The 20,858-nt window shown below is 28.1% G+C and overlaps 1 protein-coding gene across 2 annotated transcripts in view; it reads left to right on the top strand.

Annotated features, from left to right (window-relative positions):
* The window catches only part of LOC107457180 (protein jagged-1b), a 126,581-nt gene that overhangs the window by 62,204 nt on the left and 43,519 nt on the right, over positions 1-20,858 (top strand). For both annotated transcript variants that reach the window (XM_016075281.4, XM_043040208.2), the window contains exon 2: positions 16,307-16,367. In XM_016075281.4, the coding sequence (XP_015930767.1) occupies positions 16,307-16,367 (61 nt within the window). The remainder of the gene's footprint in view (positions 1-16,306; positions 16,368-20,858) is intronic.

Here is a 20,858-nt window from a genome sequence, read left to right on the forward strand (position 1 = left end):
TCTCATTACCACACGTTTAGTAGAAAATGCAAAAATAAAAGGTAAATTTAACCGAATAAATGGTTTTTATCTCATGTTCTAAGATATCAGGAAAAATTAGGAAACACTAGACCTAATTATATCTATCAAATTATTTCATCAGAAAATTTTGAGCTTCATATTTTTACTACTAATTTCATCAAAATAAATATTTATTACATTTTGTATATGATCATGAACTCTGTATAGTGAAACTATGAATTGCTAGTATCATATTTTGAATAATGTTGTTGATAGCAGAAATAAATTATTCTCATTCCTATATAGGACCTTCGAACTCTTATTGGTGTATCGGAGCAGATTACTTATTTCCTCATGGAATCTCAAGCACGTCTAATACGTGTGTGGCATTAAAAACATAGACGCATTATTTCAAATATTATTCATTTATTTGTTGTGCTTTACGTTGGATAATGGATTTAGAAACTTGTTTCATTCAGTGCTTCGACCTGATATGAAACAGATATAAATGGGCTCATCTTCACTTGTGTCGTCATTTATTACTATAAATCATGCTGTTTTCCCAAATCGTGTTGAAGTAATGTACGAAGCATAAATGGACGAAGAATGTGTTTGCATTTTATCGGTTGTGTGAAAATATGTCTCGTTTAGAATTAGAAGGAAAAAAAAGAGTGTTTGAAAACGTAAGCCTTTGTTGCTAGAAAATTATTTGATAAATGCATTGAAATTTGGCAGCCAAATATGTGAAACCGTGAAAAAGATACAATAAAATTTTTTAAAAAACATTTCAAAAAATAAGAGGTCATGGTAGAATAGCTTAACTTTGTAATTGGAAAGCTATTGGATTAAATACCAATATGGATTAAATAGCTATTGAATTATATACCAAGAGAAATGTGTGAAATCAATAAGAATATAGAGTAAAGTTTTTAAAAAAAATTATCATAAAAACTTAAACATTATAATTAGATAACTACTGGATTAAAAACGATGAAAATTTTATTGCCAAGTGCGTGAAAAAATTAAAATAAATAAAGTAATTAAAAAAAGGAGAAAAAGTACTTTAAATTTATTCAATGTTGTTCAAGGTAAATTTATATTTGATTTTTAATGTTAAAATTTTTAAAAAAAAATTAAACACTTGTTCAAATCCAAATAAAAAAAATTTTGAAGAAAAACTTTTAAACTTTAAAGAGCCATTTGTCAAGTTAAATTAAGTATAAATATACCTGGAGAATAAATTGTAAAAAGTTTCATATAATTTGTTTTTAAGTTGAAAACTTGATTTAACAACGAATTTAACTGAATAAATAACTCTGTTTTACTCAATTATTTTCATCATTTTCTCCTTTGGCGCGTAAGTCATACAAATTAATGTATGTGTATAATATTTAATTCATCATTTAAATTTGGCGCGTTAATCACGAGTTGTGTTATTTCACATTTCTATTATATAAATATATAGCTCCAAGCAAAATTTTCCTCTATAATAATGGATGCATTACTATATCCTAAATAATATTTTGTACGTAGAAAAAAAAAAGTTAGAAATTATTACACTCAAAAAATATCTCAAGCAGTGATAACACAAACTGTCATGTTAGGCAGTAAAATACCATCACTTTTAATCCGGGTCATCGCAACACAAGCATTTGTCTACTGGAAGAAGCAGCATTAAAACAATTCATCCCCAATGACGATAAAGAGCGCCCTCCATTGGCTTATATCAGTAGCTCTTCAATTAGTGACTAGTGAGTTTGCTTGAGGCTCTAGTCGAAGGTCAAGCAAGTTCTTACCTGTTCTGATCTTATCGAATTTTTGTGCATATCCATTTCTTTTCTTATTTTTATTTTAAATTTTTTTTTCATGACTTATTGTTGGACAGCTTTTTAAAGTGTGTTAAATGAACCATTTTAGCCGTGATGAATTGGATTCCTTTAACAATATGTTATAATTGATAGCTGAAGTCTGAGACGCTATCAGATATGGTCCTATCATTATTAGAAAAGATTCCACGTCTTTTATATATTGATGTGTTAAGCTATGTTACCTGAAAATATAATTGGTTTGCAGTTTGTCCTGAATACATACAAAAACATAGAATAATTATAAAAATAAACAAATTTTTTTTAAGACCTTTTCAAAGTTTCGAATTTAAATCCAAACACATTATCTAGAGCAAGTCTTTTATCATTTTCCGAAACATATATATATATATATTTATCATTTTTCGAAAAATATGTTTTTATCATTTTCCGAAAAATATGTTTTTTTTTTATCATTTTCCGAAAAATATGTTTTTATCATTTTCCGAAACTTAGATTTTTCATGATTTATCCACATTTTTCTCCTATTAAACATGATTCAATGCAGATCACATACTAAACTGGATTCCTTTAATAAGATATTAGAATTAAGAGCTGAAGTCAGAGATTTTATCAGATATTATCCTATGAATATTAAAAAATATTCTTCGCTTCCTTTTTTCTAGATATTGATGTGCTATACATACTTCAACCAATATAAAAAGTGTGTAGTTTATTCTAAAGATAAATTATTAAAATAAATATATTTAAAACTTTTTGATTATACCATTGTGACAATTTTTTAAATTTAAATCGAAACAAAATAACAACATACAAGATAATTTAAAACATATATGCTTATCGTTTTCCGAAACATATGTTTTTCATCCATTTTCCGAAACGTAAAACTTTTATTATTCATTCACATTTCTCTTACATTAAACCTGTCTTTATACGTAACATGAAATGCAAAGCTACATATAAAACCTAATGCTTTTCATTTTGAAATGAAATTAAAAGCATTAGAATAGATATAGCTTTGAATCGTTTTTGTTTTAGAACATTGATATTTTGATAACTTTTTGATAGATTTGGAATGTTTTGAATAATAATTTTCTTAAATTGTTTACATACTTTTTTAAGGTTGTTAATATACGTAGACAAAGATTGTACAAATTGGACGAAAAGAAAAGTCATTGCTTGTTCCTCAATATTTATTTGATAAAACTGAGAAATAATATATCAGTAAATTCTCCTGTTAAGCATATTTTTTAATTACAAACCACCGGATTTTTAATTTCGCATCATAAACTAAAATAAGAAAACTATTTTCTGTCTATTCACGAGTAATCTAAGAAATACATTCGTAAAATCCGATGATTCATTTACTTATTTAAAGTTTGTATATTTATTTATCACTAAAAGAATTTGGAGATTTAAATGCCTATTTTCTAATAAACTCTATTTGTTTAAGGGGTTTATTTTAATTTCTTAGTTATTTTTTTCCCTTAAAATATTCAAGTAAAACATGTGCAAATCTTATATGTAAGTTATATCGTTTAAAAACTTATCCCCTAGTTGCCTTAAAGGTCCTTTTAAATCCTTTATGTCATCCTTGAATTATGTATAATTTCTTTACTTATTCCAATAACTAATTAATATTTTTTGTTTCGTTTTTATTCATTGAAATGCTTTTTATATTAATTTTGTAATTTAAAAATTGAATGCAGTTTCAAAAATTGACATTTGAATAATTTCAAATTTTGAACAGAATTGATTTTAATTGGCAAAATGAAACAAAAATGATAATCAGTTACTGAATAAGTAAGGAAATTCCGCACATAAAATTTTCCGTATTTTAAGATTGAGGATACAAAACCTTTTCCTTTCTGAAGGAGACCTTTAATACTAGACTGGTTTTAATATTATTAGAAAATTTCGTATCTTGACTGGCTTTGTAAGCTAGTGTTAAAACTTTATTGAATTTAAATTTTTTTTTTATCTTTTCGATAGTATTATGAACTGTTATCTGTGTAGTGTTTATAATAATAATTAAAAATGAACAAATTAAAATCAAAAAAAGTTTCACAGTCTAGTTCTTTTTTTCAAATTTTAAAATATTTTTTGTATTTCTAATTATTGATCAACATTAGTCCAGTTATTATCAAGTATTACTGATTATTTACTTTCACCTACTTAATACATATTGATGTTTTTTTTTAATTATTACTTTTAAATAACTATCAGATTCATTGTTATTTATCTATTTATTTATTACCTGACACAGCAGATTATAGTTACAAATTTCGCATGAATTTTATTTTAGCAATTTTTAAAAGATATGATTTTTTTATGTTCATCTTCGTAATAAAATTAATTAACTCAATAGTTTAATTACCTCTTTTTTTACCGTTTTTCGCTTTTTAGAACATTTTAACCGCAGTGAAAAGCTATTTAAGGAGAGGGGAGGGGGAGAAATTCATTAAACGTATTCATTATATACATTAGATGTATTTCAGTACTCTGTTGTTTCTTCTTCAATAAAATAAACTTTGTATTTCTGTAAAAAACAAGAAAATGTTTTCAAACAACTATTGATTTTTCGACAAATTTCGATTATTCGAATGTCCATGAATTTCAAAATACAAAAGCTATAAAAATTGAGAGAAAATTGCAGACTATCTGAAACTACATGTACCGCCTAGCAATTTTTCGATTATCATTCTTTTTCCCCACATTTGGCGTTTCATGCTCTAAAAACAGTGCCAAATAAATTACGAAACTACAGTATCCTGCAACCCTACAATTCGACATCTAAAAAAGCATCTCTTCTTCAGACTAATTGAAGAAGTTGCTTCAGGTATGTCAGCTATGCTTCTACTGTTCCGCCAATGAGGTAGATAGCAAAAGATATCACAAACAGTCCCCCCCCGCACACATTACAGCTTCTGCTTCCCCCCCCCCGCTCATTTACAAACCCATCTATTTCAAAATTCGAGATAGCGTGTTTTTACCTGTTAAAATTCCTGCTTATTATACTCTTTTTTTTCTTCCTCGACCCTATATTAATGTACTTTGCTTAAAAAGAATTTTATTTATTATTTAGTTTTTAAGATAATTTTATTTAATTATGGTTAGTTTTCTGTGTAAGTTTTTAATTTATATCTAGTAATATAAGTACATACATTAATTATGAGTGTAAGTAAACTAATTAGAAATTCTAAGTTTAATCATGTAATTCATCTTCTGTAATATTACAATTAATATCCCTAACTCTTATAGATGTTTATAACTTACATTCCAAAATTAACAGGATTAAATATTTAATAATCAATTTCCTCTACAAAATCAATTCATTTATAAGAAAATCCTTTACATATCCTTTAACACCCCTTTATAAAATTTATTTTATAAAATTTTTTTTCTTTATTATTATTATTTGACGGCGTGAAGAAATTGCCGATTATCTGACGTATTTTACATTCAAAAACTTGCTAACAGATCGCCAATCATCAAGATACTCAGAAAATTCTAAATCTAAAAAAAGAAATTTTTTTCAAAAAGTATAATAAATGAATTAAAAATTAAATTGTCTTAGGGTCAGTAATTAAATATCCTTTTATTATTACTATTATTATTCTTTTAAGATAATTTTTTGTCAAGCTATCAACTTTTCCCCTCAAATCATGAGAATCATAGATATTTTGAGTTTTTGTGACAGGACAATTTATTGTCATTATTCAAATAGAAAGATTTCATACATCCTAAGAAAACACTTTATTAAAATGCATTTTTTGAATAATATTTTCAATGACATCTATTTACAGAAACAGAACATATTACAGAAGACTTTTAATATCATGAATTATAACCTTAACTCTATAATAAACCTTTTATGATTCATAAGCGAAATTTTGCTGATGCGATAAATTTATGTAATTTTTCCCCATACTACTATGGGGAAACTTGTATTGAATTGTCTAGATAGTTAGTTTGCATAGTTTCTCATAGATTTTATAAGTGAATTTTTGCAAGACATTAAAAGCATTACATTCACACTTTTATTTAGGATTTAAATTTTTTTTTTAACTCTTTCTCAGTAGATACTCAAAGGATTCACCCTGCTTTAAACCTATTCACAAATACTTACCAACTACTTAAAATATTCTCTTGCAGATTAAGTTCTAAAACAGAATAGAAAAGAATTCTACACAATACTTTTCACGGAAAGCTCATTACAATACTATCCGTTCATTTGAGAAAATATTTTAGTGGTCACTCTCCTCATAAGGGGGTTGAGGATTTGCTGAAATAGTAAACTTTACCCACTGTTTATGAGAATAAAACTTTGGGTGGGCCAATGCTTTCTCTTGAAGTTTCCTCTAGGACAACCTATTTTTTGACTTAGTCTACCTGTCTTTTGCCAATCACTCTAAAATCTGATTCCACAAAATTGAGCCATCATTGTTCTGGTCTTCCTCTTTTTAGACCAATGAAAAACTTTGTCTCATGCCCCAAATTTCAGAGTTAAAATGTCTTCGTCAAAGACCATTTCTTGACACTGCTCAGGATGCTTTTGAGGACTTACTTTCGAAACTTCTAATTTTTTTTTCTTCCAATGCCCTCCTGGGAAATGACCTACGTCATACAGGCATCTGAAGGGTAGATTTGTTGGCCACTTTTCCAGGGGCACCATATTAGGTGGACCAGCGTTGCTTCCACAGTAAGGAGAGATAGTACAGAGAATGAAAGAACATCGATGCCTTGCTCGGGATTCGAACCCAGAACCTTTCTGATGCAAGGTCAGTTCGCTGATCCCAACACGAGGCGGTCGGCAAAATCTGATAATTTGTTTACTCTATTTTTAATTAGAAACCAGGTTTTTGAACTATGAATTTTATAGAATCGAAACTTTGATTTTGTAGAGTGATAAAGGAGATCTTAATGAAGTACTTAGTCCAATGAACATTTTGCAATGGGTATTAATAGTTATAGTTAGTTGGTCAAAATTCAGAAACTTTCGTATTTTTCAGAAACTTTGCGCTTCTCTTTTTCTTAGCTATTTTACACGAAATTCTTGATTTCCAATATCTTCTCTATTTAAAAAAAAAAAAAAAAATTTACACTGAGTGGCTTATTCATCATTATACACTTCAAAAAATTTTAGTATAAAGTACCGGCAATTTGGATGCATCATCCGTAAAATCTATTTTTACCGTAATATATTGTACTGTAATTTTTGCAGTAATATTTATTTCATTAGAGTGAGTGATTTGAAAGTAATTATTACAGTAAAAATTATGGTTCATCGCATCTTTTTGTTCTGTTACATGTTTCAGTAATAATGGATTTTACGGTAAAAAGTACCTAGAATGCTTGTATTTTTAACCTTAATTCGATTTGGAATTTTTTATAGTGCACAGGAACGAACAATATGTTTTATTTTGGGGTGAAACAAATGCACACTTCGAAAAACTAAACAAAGAAACTCTTATGTGACATCATCTCAAGAGGTAGATAAGAATCGAATAAGAAGGCCCCTCATCTCCAAAAGTTTAAAAGAAAAACAGTGAATATATTTAGACGCGCTCCCGCCTCCATCTACTCCAATAGGTCAAGTTCGAAAGAGATGTTGTTTTTTCTGTAGATATATATGACTTTCCATCATTTTCTTGATTTATTCGATCCTTCTAAGTATTTAGATGCTCAGCGTGTGTTCTGAAATGGCGAGAAAATAGATTCTGATCCTCCCTCTTTCAATACAAGTACTATCTTCATGTGGAATTTCGAATGAAGGAGGGATCGAGTTCAAATTGATTTTTTTAACGATTCATAGTACCTTAGAAAGAGATTTATATGCTTCATAGAGAGTCGAATTTTTAAATGGAACATGAATAGACTACCGGATGATGCTTAAATTCTTTCTTCAGACTCTTAACACTTGAAGTTTTTTAATGGGATTTTATGTTATGGTTTTTAAAAACTTTTACTCATCCTTTATACGGTTATTGTTTTTAGTAATGTTATGTTAAAGTATTTTTCGAAATGAGTTTAATTTACAGACAGAGATTCATTTGGCTTATTACCTGAAATTAATTATATTTTTAAGATAATTTTCCAACTGTTACCCACATTCATGTAAATAAGGCTCTTCATAGATTTTTTTTTCTGAAATTATCATAAAATGACCACACAAATCACAGGTGGGAAAATAACTTCCCATTAACATTTTAAAAACTGATTAAGCTCGCCGGGAGAATACTTTCCATGGCCTTATAAAGGATTAAGAAAATTTAAACCAAAGTATAAGTACTGCAATTGTATATAATAATTTTTAAAGGGATTATGAAATAAATTAGTTGAATTTATAGAATCATTTTCTAAATTATAGTATTATAGTATTTTTTTAGTTATTTATAGTATAGTGCATATTCTGATTCATAGTATCGACAATTGAAGAGCTTGGAGCAGTATAATGATAAGCAAGGTTTTAAACTTATTCTGTAGAGTGTTTCTGGCAAATAACACAACGTTTTTTATGTAAATAATAAGATATTTCTGTAAGTTCTGCTGTTGTTGTAAAATTGAATTGTCAGTTTTTAGTCTGAATTCAGGAGACTTTTAAAGTATCTATCGAATAATAATAATAGACAATTTGCTGTAAAAATGTCACATTTTAAAAAAGTTGGTCTTATAATTTTATTGTTCCAAATCTTTCAATTCTTTAAATAAAACAAAATAATTATAGTGATTTGAAATACTTTTATCGAATTAAAATACTAGGTACATTCTCTAATCATATTTAATTATTTTTAGGTATTTCTCTAATTATTTTTGCTTGTTAAATTTATTAAATTCGTGGTTTCTTTGTTTAATTGCATACTGTTCATATAAAGCATAATCTGCTTTTTCTGTTATTGTGATTTGTTACATAAAGTAATATAATTTCGTGTTGTGTAGAAAAGTTTATTTTGTCTACATCGAATGCATTTTTGTCTTCTCAATTCTGATTTCGTTGAATTGAATCCAATTTACACCCTTTCAAACTTTTTTTTAATATTTGTTCTATTATTTTTTTTTCTTTCATTTTTTTTGGTAGTTAGATTATTTTAATCTTACCTTTATGTACAATATGTTTGAGAAAAAAAGCTACAATCTCTTTTAATAGGAATTTCCTTTTTAATCCGTTGAAACAAACTTAACCCGATTTTAAAGCAATAATCCAAAACGCAAATTCTCTCTCCAGAATGTGCCGGTAATCCTTTTAACAAAACTGCTGTGGTTGGTCTTCTTAAAGCGGATTAATAATTTCCAACCGCGTGTCACATTCGTATCTGACAGCTTACGTGAAGGTACTTCTTTGACCGAGGGTCAGCCTTCCCGCACGTTGGTCTGGTCGTGCACAACTAATGATATATTTCGGGTCAGACTGTTAACGTTCGCAAAAGGAGAATATAAAAACTTTTTCAAACCGATCAAGAAAAATCTTGCCTTCAAAGGGCAAATTTCTCAAATGTTGCTTGTAATTGACACGTTTGAGGTGACTGATGAGAAACTATAAATATATTTAGTTGTTTTTGTTTTATTTTTACGACGATTTTAGCAATAGCAAAGCTCAGGTCCTGACTTTTAACCTTTAATAGCTCTTGGAAAATAAAGATGTGTAGTTTAGTTTGACAGTTATTGTCCTGACCGCATTAACTGCAGATCATTGCTAGGAAATCGTATTTGCATGGATTGTATGCCTGTTTTACGTGCTAATCAATGATATAGTTTTGCTGTTTAATCGTGCGTAATCTATTTTGTTTTCATGTGCAATTATGTTTATGGATCATCTTAAAGAAGGTTTTCCTGGTTTATATAATTATTAAAGTTTTAAATGAATCAAAAAAATTTATTTGGGACAACAATATATTTTAAGCAGCTATATGATTGATTGTATTTATTCATGTTGAAGCTACTATGAATTAACTGTTTCTGTAACGTCAATTATCATTAAAAATATTATGCTTTTTTATTTGTTAATAACCTACTTAAGTCACATACATACACACAATAGAGCTCAAATTATGGTTATCATTCAAAATTTTCTTTCTAAAGGAAATATGATTGTTTGCTTTCGTTGCCTTTAAAGAAATTTTGTCTTCTTTCTTTCAATTCAGCAATACTCAAAAAACTTTATTTCAAAAATTAAAGTTGAAAGTAACTTAAAGTCTATTAACTGATGGTTTTATATTGCTACTCGTTTATGAAGTTCATTCCATTTTTCTATAAGTAATGAAATAGATTTTCCACCCTTGCATTTTTTTTAATTTTAAATTTTAAACTTATAATGAGATAAAACGCTTCAAGACACTTTGGGGAAAGTTAATCATGTATTGTAAAATAGTTTCTAATTGAAGCAAAATTTGAGTCCAGCAAATATTTATTTCAGAAAATATGAACGCATTCAATAATTTATTAAAAACAACCTTAAAGATGCCATTTTTATAAATTTAAGCTATAAATAGACTTATGCAATCAAAAGATTAATTGAGTATATTTATGTTTAATCCTAAAACATAAATAGAAAATTATTGCAATTCAAAATTAAGCGATGGCAACTTTTACATTTTTTACGTTATGATTTCTTACAATTGTTTGCTTATGGAACTTTAAAATTGCAAAAGCTGCCTGAAATTCTATTTCTGTTTTTGTCTTCTGTATTAAAAACAGCTTTTTTACATTAGATTTTGAAAAGGGGACGATTAGAATCCTTGCTTTTTTTACTATTACCCCGTTTATAATGGTGAATATCAAAAGTTGTGCGCACGCAAAACGAAAATATTTTTGTAAATAAACATTACATAATTATTTAATTATGAAATATTGCATAGACCACATCGTTGTAGAAATTTAGATAAAAGAATAAAAGTAGAAAACATTATCAAACTCTTAAAAAACAGAAGCTTAAATACTTTATTTTGATATAGTGGGCAAGTAATCAGTGTTTGAACGATTGAATTCTTTGTATGTTTTTTTAGGAAAGTTTTACAGTATTACATGAAATTTAAAAAAAATGCATCAAAATAAAATTGTGTATATCAATATTACAATACTATTTTATATTTTAATCTAATATCACAAAAAGTAACAGTTTTTTTTAAAAATATTTTAAAAATTCTACTTTAATTTCTTTACGAATTTTATAAAATACCTATTTGGATATTTTCTTTCTTAGCTTTTAATGAATAGTCTTAATATAAGATACTTAATTATGAAAAAAAAATTAAGTTATGCGGAAAATATATTGAATTGAAATGAACTTGGAGAGAACATGATTCCACTTTATTTAGATAACTTCCAAATTTCGAAGATTATAGTTAAAGTTCGCAAAAATTTCATTTTTAAGTGGTTTTTTCTGAAGGTGCTTTATGGTTCAATAGCACAAAATACTTTAAGTGCTCTATTTATCAGTAGAATATCTTAAATTTGATTCCATAATTCTAATAATGAAAGCAAAGCATATCAGGATACTTAATACATTATTAAGATATCATGCAAATTTGAAATCCAGTCCCTCAAATTTACTCTAAATTTATAAAGTGGTTTTTTTCTAAAAATATCTTATGCTTCACCAAATCGATATTATGAAGCAACATATTTAAAGCCCTTCATCTTTCGATAGAATATTTTAAGTTCGATTGAAGTCTGGTGATCTAATAATTGAAGTAAAACATATCAGGTTATGTTTTGAGTAGAAAATGAAAAATGAAAAATTCTCTTATATTTAAACATTTTGGGAAAATAGCCTTAGTTATTACCCTTTCCACAGAAATTATTTAATTAAAATACATGGAGTCATTCTTTTTCTGCTAAATGGAATTTAATTCCGAAATTCCTATCAAAGTGATCTTTTCATCAGGTGGAAACACTGACTGATGAAAAGATCACTCTGTAACTTCTGTTGTGATCCCGGATCTTAGATTCATATCGTGTGTTTGCGATCAATTCGAATGCGATGTTTAACTGACATGCAAATATAATTATCTCATCATATTTTGCAATTCAGATGATAGGGGAACATTATCGACTCCTACAGATGAATCAATTTTTATTTATTCCTCTTTTTTTAAATACTTTAATTGCATTCAATCAATTTGCTTCAATCATTTTCAGCATCTGCTTATTTTTTTCGAGATTTATTTAATATCGTAACTAAAAAATGGTAACTAAATGGTAACTAAGAAATATCGTAACTAAAAATAATACAGAAAGAAAAGAGAGCGAAAATTAGTAAACAATGTGGGGTAGATAAAATCCAGAGTCAAGAACTTTCAGAAAAATAGGTTAAGAGTTGAACCATATTGTCGTTATCTTAAACCAGAAGGTCGGTATCACTAACCATTTTATAACCACGTTAGCATAATATGGATATCTCTAATATCGTGGAAATTTACTATAACTTTAACAAAATGTTAAGTTTAACCATATTTCCGTCTCAATGAATCATAATATTGTGCAAATTGTGTTAAACATTGAACCACAATATCGGTATCTCGTGAATGTCGTGAAAATTTGCTGCAACTACGTAGTATATATATATATATATATATATATATATATATATATATATATATATATATATATATATATATATATATATATATATATATATATATATATATATATATATATATATATATAACATATATATATATAGCCAAAACAATAACTTTTATTGCTTTGGCTATATTGATACAATATTAGAAGGCACTCTTATTTGTGGATATAATCGTGTGTGCTGATGGAAAGATTATATCTTTTATTTTCTGGATTTTTAAAATGTTTGTCCTTTTTTTCGGATTTTTTTTCCTTCTGGTTTCTTGTTATTTTTATTATTATTTTTCCCCCCTTTTTCATAGTTCTGTAATTTTTCCCTTGTTTTCTCTACATTTCGAACTATATATATAGATATATATTATCAAACATACTACTCTGCTAATCACAGTTGAAACTTATGAACAAAAGGAAATGATAAAAACAGTCTAAATAAATTGGGTAATCATTATAAAAAAAATCATCCACAATTAACAATAAGCTGAGCAGACAAAACTGATAATGAACTGACTTAATCTTACGTTTATGAATTAAAGATGAACAAGTTACATTTAATTGAGGATTAATCTGACATTTCTTCTTCACAATATGACATACAAGGACGGTGTTCGATCAATTCTGAAATTCTGACAGATGGCCATGACAGTTTCATTAGAAAAAATTTCATCTTAAAATTATGTAAATTATAATTGTGTTGATAAGCATCAGATCTTTAGACAAGATATGAACTATTGTTCATTTATGAAATAAAAAAAACTATTTATAAATATTGACAATGAAATTTTAAATTCATTTCGATGAAGTTTGTTTTTACTAAATTTGTCAGTTAAAATCATTATAAATAATCAAAAATGTCTTTATAATTAGTTTTTATTTTATTTTTTTAGCACTTTCTATTATATCTGTTTCTTTCTTATCATAAGTTTCTAATCAACTTTCGAAAAAATATTACCCAATATAGTTGACTTTGATTTTCAACAACTTATTACTTTTGTTTTTTCGTTTGAAGGTTTATTTTAGTCTTAGAGTGATAAGCTTAAATGATTGTTTTTCTTAAACGCTATGGCACAAACGGTAAAGGAATCATTCTCTCTTCTGGTTAAGAGCTTCGGATTATAAGTTCGATCCTGGCAGCCGACGAGATTTCCAGCGTGTAGTTTCAGAAAATTGCGTGCTAAAGTGATAGCTGCATCATAGTGGCTCAAAGTCCCATTGTTGATCGTGATGAGATATTTTGGAGAGAGGTGGACAAGGCTGATTTCTGCCCACGTTGTCGAACTACGGTCAAAATCGCGTAGTATTCATACCTTGGATATAGTCTGTCTATGTAAAGAACTCCTCTCGCTATGAAGTCTAAGTCAGTTTACTGCCACTCATACAAGAAATAGCGCATTTCACCGAGGAGAGCCTTGCTATGGACCAAATAAAACCTATTCCCTTTCACTCACCGATCCGAATCAAAACCTGTCAATATTGTTCCTTGACTTGAAGTAGTTAAATCTCGTACCCATAGTAACCGCCACTGTTGGTGTTGAATGACGAGGGGAGTTCTTTACATAGATACAATAGAGATATAGCTCTAACGTTTAACTTACTCATTAGATTTATGTATTTTATTCTAGCTTTGCATTGATTGATGGTACAATTTTTGAAATAAATTTGTTAAGATCTGAATCGTTGCAAAACGTTATTCAATATTTATAGCGTAAAGAAAACTATACTGAACTTTAAATTGACAATGCAGTAAATTTATGAGTTTTGAGATACAGCAGTGACAGAATTAAAGGATCTTTAAAAAGTAAAACATACATATAATTCTGATTTCACTTTAACCTTCCATTTCTGCCCAGCTAATAGCTTTATTTGTTTTAGTCTTTGGTTACCAATTCAAGAGAAAAAATTATAACTTTAGTGACTTCGCAGCATAAGCATTTTATAATCAATATATTTGATAAAACTTGTTACTTCTAAACTTTAAACATAATTACACTAAAAATGTTACTGTATTCAGCATAAACGTTTTAGATATAAATATATATTTGATAAATCTTATTATTACTAAACATAATTACAATAAAAATGTTATTATGAATCAAAAAACACATATTTCATATTAATTTTAAAATTTTTCTCGTTTTTATTGCTTTTCAATTTTTTTCTTCTTAAAAGCATTTAATTACTTATAAGATTTGTAAAATTCAAACAGATGATTTCAGAAAATGAGCAGTAAGAAAAATGTCTTAAATAAATTACCTATATAAATCTCTACAAAATATATATCTACCGTGGGGGTTAGTTATGTTTGATCGATTTAATCTTCCTACGCCAAATTTTCTTTTGTAAATCCCACGTCAAGTCAATCACCCCTTAAGTGCTAAGAGTATAGCAATACATTCATTTGTAGAGAACTTTCAACAAAGTATACCTTTTGTTTGACGAAGTGTAGGCTACTTTGTTTTAGAAAACTGTTTGGTTTTTTGGAGTACCAGTGTTTGAGTAAAGCTATTAAATTTAGTAGCGCATTTCTAAAGTGGTGAGAATTTAAATGATGTTTGATAATGTAAATATGTTTTAGTCTTTTTCTACGACTCAATTATCTTAAACAATTCTCGATTACTAGTTCTTATCATTCTTTGTTTGACTATCATGGTTTTTTTAAACTGGAAATTGAGTTGATTGAATACTCACTTAGTTACTTGCATTTCATTAATATTTTTGTGCAATTGTTGGTTTTGTTTCCCTAGTTTGAAATCTTACAATCAACACCAACTATCAAGTTTTTAATCTTCTAATTATGGTTTTTATTTTTATTTTTTAATCTCTAAAATCTATTTTTATTGATGATACTCATTGTTATAGAGAACGGAGACAATAAACGCGCAATTCTTTCTGGGAAATGTAGGTAATGTAAAAGTAACTATATGACAATAGATACAATATAAATGTAATGTAAATAATAATGTAGTGCACCTATAGGATGTCCCAGGGGTGTTGGGATAAACTTTAAGAGGAGGTAGGGGACGTCGCAAGGATTCAGAATCGCATAGCAACCCATGGTCAAAAACATCATGGGCAAGTAAAATGACAGGTACAAGAAACAAAGAGACGCGAGACAGAAATTATCTGAAATGCTTATTTATCAAAGATATATGCGTTTTGTGGTAGATGATATGTGAAAATGTTCCAAAGGAATGTGGTAGATGATATGTGAAATGTTCCGAAGTCTCTACCATCGCCAACGTTGCATGCCTTACACAGTCCGGCCATGTATTGGCGAACTCACTCAAATACACCTGTATTTTGTTGGATATCTAGAGCAAAGCAGACGATTCTTGTGCAACCAGATCTGTTTCGGAATCCTCAGGTTTTGTGTGCACAGCACTTTACAATGCAGCCCCCCCCCCCGAAAAAAAACATACTCCTTAAGTCAGGAGAGCGTGATGGCCAAGAAACTCATCGACCACGCCCCATCCATCTTTTTAACAACACCACCTAGCGGCGAAGAGACATTTCCAGTCGTGGGTTGCTATGCAAATCTATTCTTGTGACGTCTTCTACCTCCCCATAAAGTTTGTCCTAATAATCCTGGGATACCCTGTACAGTATGCGCATTATGCCGTAAAAACTTAAACACATTTTAGTACTCGTTAAAATTCACATTATTACCGATCAATTTGATATGTTTGCACCAGCCTAAAGGCTCTGGAAATTTTACAGGCCATATTAAATTTATAAAAAATAATGAAACTGTAAAGTAAATAACAATTCATTGTATACTGTAATAAGTTTGTACCTAAATAAAAGTTGAAATAAATTTAAAATGAAATGTTTTTGTAATTTTGCATTTCTCATTTTTTGTTTTTTAAATGATGTTTTAAATATGTTTCATTTTATATTTTTAGAAAACATTTACCCTGTTACTGGATGCCATCCATGAAGACCAAAGTTTAGTTTCTAATGGATGTAAGTACTTCAAAAATATAATTAATTAATAATAGTAATAGAGTATAGTAATAAAAGTAATAAAAAATAGGTATAGTAATAAAAAATTGTCAATATTTTTTTAAAAATAAGTTTATTTATGTTTGTTTGATGTATGGTCAAAACATTACATAATGCCATTTGTAGTCAATCACTCCATGGAATCCATGGCGTATTTCCGTCAATTCCGTCAGTCAGTTTCTTAAGTAAAATCAATTCAAATTCTTCACTAAATATTCTATTTGATTTCTTTCCTCTAACGCAATTTTTTTTAACTGGGGAATTATCGTTTTTTTACTATGGGCTGTTTCTCCCCATATAATCATCACCTGTACCATTAAGTTTATTACTGTTCTTTGTGTAATTATCAATAACAGCAGTGCTTTCAAAACGGAAAACTCTACATCATAAAGTTCTTACGCATTCTTTCGTAAAAAAAAATAAATCGCAATTTAATTATTCTATAGATTTAATTGGCCTTTAAATTTGTTCATTTTGTTTATTTGTCTGTATTCTATAATTCTTTCTTGAAAAGTATTTTTTTCTTTCTTAATAACACAAAGCAAATACATAATTTAATAAATCATCGAGACTACACGGCGCTCTGTGATTTCTACACATCAACAATTATACGCATTTTTGGAATCTCCAATTTTAATGTCTTGATTCTAATATCTGGAACTATCCTCCTTGTATTGAAGTCTCACAGTGAGCTGATCAAAAAACTTGGTTCCTAACAGACCACCGAAGTCAAGCGTCCCCGGCTGCGGTCAGTGAGTGGGAGGGTGACCACTTTGATCAGTCAACTAAGAGAGAAAGTATTTGAGTCCTATAAAATTTAGAGTATGCGTCCAAACTTATATATTATATTTCAGCGCAGGAAAATTAGTTGAAATATAATATCTTGTCGAAACGCGTAAAAAAAAAAAAAAAAAGCTGGGGGAAAAACATTTTAGTCGTAACTCTGTTTTAAACGGTACACATTTACAGTTAACTATGCATTGTACAATTTATTAATATTTTAAACGCTGAATGTTAAAACTTATCATTATTGTTTCTTCATTTTTGATGATTTACTTATTAATATGTTTAAACAAAAATAGTTTTTTTTTTTTTTTTTTTTTTGAATTATGTGCAATTATGAGTAGTGAAATTGAAAAAAAATTCATTTAATTATTCAAATTATCGATAGTTTATTCTTTTTTGAATCATATTTTTTTCCATTGTTGCTTTTAGAAAAAAAAATTGAAACAGCAAATCTTCCATAATTGGAAAACACTAGTTAACCATTTATTAGCGCACGGGGGAAAAAAATTGGTAACATTAACCGCACTATATAGTAATGACCTATTTGTTGGAAAAAAAATCCTGGTTAATAAAACCGCAATAAACGGTATTTAAACAATTCTTTTGGTAATTTTTTCGTTCATATGGTTCATTACCAGAAATTTTGTTTTTTAAAATTATAATTCTTATTATCACAAATTTAGTAAAAATTACAAAACTTAAAAGTAAATTTAACCGAATAAATGGTTTTTATGCCATGTTCTAAGGTATCATGATAAAATTACGAAATTATGCATTTACCAAATTTTATCACATATTATAAAACCATATTTTATAGTTAATTTTGCTAAAATCATTACTAAAGGGCATCGGTAAAAATTATCGAGCTTTTTCGCGTTCCCATAGTGGTAGAAAAATTTTACTGTAGTCTGGTAGTTTTGACCATACTTTTTTTTCTTCTCAGTGAGTTTATCATGGTATTAAAATTTAATTTTATTGTTCTTCCATTTAAAACCGGAAAGTCGTTCCATCTACAATTTTTTTTTACCGGGATAACGTTTCGGTTAAGTTCTTGTATACTTCAGCCGTTATTTTCTCTTTTAGCCATTTCAACATTTCACATACTAACGATTTTACGTCTTTTCAAAAGAAAACAAATTAAAAAGATGCACCACCTATTTATTACCGATATTTCTTAATTTATAACAGAATATTTTTCCTTGCAATATTGTATTACTCTGTACCATTATTGACTTGATATCCCAAATATCTTTCGACTAAACTTGAGGTCATATTCGTGATGAGGCGGAACCAAGGCGTTGCAACAAAATGTCGTTCGGAATTGCTCACACTTTTAATACATTTATATTGTGTTTTTCCTGCTCAATGTTCGATGATAGCATTAATTTTCTACGTGACTTGCTGTGACATATTTAGATCACCTGTATCTTTCTTACATGAAGATTCAAATTACCTTCACTGTAAACAATGTCCAAGAATGACCTCATTCATGTTTATTAATGCCTGTTTAGGTAGCAAAGCAATGTATTTCGTTAAATGATTTAATTAAGGTTTTCTTGATGAAAGTAAAACAGGCTTTTAATCTACCTTGTGTTGTCATGCGGGTGATTACTTTGTCGGCAGTAATATTTCATAATTTGTCAAGCAGTTGATATATTTCTATTGTTTGGAGACACTCAATAAGAAAAGTATCTTAAAGTGGTGTAGGATGAAGAGTAATACAGTCAAACCCCGCTATAGTGAACATAGCTTATAGTGAACTCCTGGATATAGTGAACAAAATGTTCGCTCCCGTGCCTTGCTATACACATATAATGTAATTTTTTGTTGATATAGTGAACCAAAAGAAGAGAAGAAATTGGATATTGTGAACTTTTTTCTGTCTTCGACTGATTTTTTTTCCTTTATTTTTTGGTAATTTCGAAATTTCCTCATAAAATGCATACACCGATTTTTAAAACCATATATTGAGTGGAATGCAGCCATAGGCATTTTCTCTTATTTGCATCTTCCATCTCAGTTTCCCTACTCTAAATAAAGGGCATCCCTAAATTTTTTTGTACTCCAGACGAAGAGTAATAAAAAATAAAAGTTAGCACATTTTCTGTTACTACATATTGTTTTTTAATCATTTTTTTATTTCTTTTTATTGATCATTTATTTAAATGATGCGTAATAAAAGGGAACAGTTCGGAAAAATTAGTTAAAATTGCTGGCAGTATGGATATAGTGAACTCCCGGTTACAGTGAACTGAAATTTCGGTCCCTTGAAGGTTCATTATAGCGGAGTTTGACTGCATATTTTTAGAGATTTCTAAGCAGTGTTCTTCAGTTAGCTCATAACTATTATTTTTAAAGAAAAAAAAAACATCCAAACATTTTGCAAGTTGAAAGGAAAAAGCTGCTTAGTGTTATGATGTGGGGGATTATTTTCAGCTGTAATATTTCATAATTTGTTGAACAGTTGAAAGATTATTTCTAATGTACTGAGATATTCATTAAAAAAAGTTTAATAAAGTGGTATAAGATGAAGAATAATATATGTTTAGAGATTTCTAAGCAGTGCTCCTCAGATAGCATACAACTCTTTTTTTGAAAGAAAAATAAACATCTAAACATTCAGTATGGTGTTGAAAGTCAAATGCTTAGTGTTATCATGCAGGCGATTATTTTCCGCTATAATATATATTATTATTTGTAGAGCAGTTGAAATTTTTTTTCTAATGTAGATAAATAGTCAATAAAAAAGCATCATAAATTTTTATAAGATGAAGAGTAACTTATTTTTAGATTTTTCTAGGCAGTGTTCTGCAGGTAGCTTACTATTTTTTTTAAAAAATATATCTCAACTATAGTATAGCTTTGGAGGTAAAATGGGTCTTGTGTTGAATTTTTCGCTGAAATATTTCACAACATGTCACGCAGTTGAAATCTTGTTTGTTTTTAATGGGAGGAGATATCATTCAAAGAGTTTTATGTCGAAATAAATAAAAAAGAACTAAATATTTAAGAATTTTAAATATCTCATGAGTATTATTGTTTAAACATTAAGCTTAACTTTCTTAATAAACATTTTTTGTTAAGAATGAAATGGGTGTTACTGTAGCTTATTCATAAAAACAAAAGGACTAACAACACATAACTTTAACACAAAATTATTATGCAATTTTTTCTCAAAGACAACAACAAAAATTTAACGCTCCAAAAGTGTCGTTGATGATATTTCATACAAATATGCAAATATTGAAAATGTGGCTTATGATTGTTCCGCGGAAAGACCTTAAGATAATAAGATTTAAAAAAAAAATATTAAAAAAAACTATTTTAAAGTTAAATAATTTCGCAAAGAAAATCAAAAAATTAAAACAAGGAAATAATGTTCTCTGAGACCCAAGTTACTCCAAAGTTATTAATTAAAAAAGTATCAAGTTATTAATTAAAAAAGTTTTTATGAAAAAAAATTATTATTAATATATTTTAGTTCTCAATATTCTCTCTTATTGTCATTTTGATTAATTGCGCATATATATTTTGATATAAATACAATAGTCTTCAGTTGAGGTAAAAGCGGACTATGAAGAAGAAGAAGAGGTCAAAGCTCTCAGAAAGAGAGAAAGAATACTTAAAAAAGATGAGCGGGAGGCTGAAGAAGAAACTTCATCTGAG

The sequence above is a fragment of the Parasteatoda tepidariorum genome, chromosome 4 (assembly GCF_982258835.1).
Source record: "Parasteatoda tepidariorum strain Cologne lab strain chromosome 4, Ptep-v5.0, whole genome shotgun sequence".
NCBI lineage: Eukaryota > Metazoa > Arthropoda > Arachnida > Araneae > Theridiidae > Parasteatoda > Parasteatoda tepidariorum.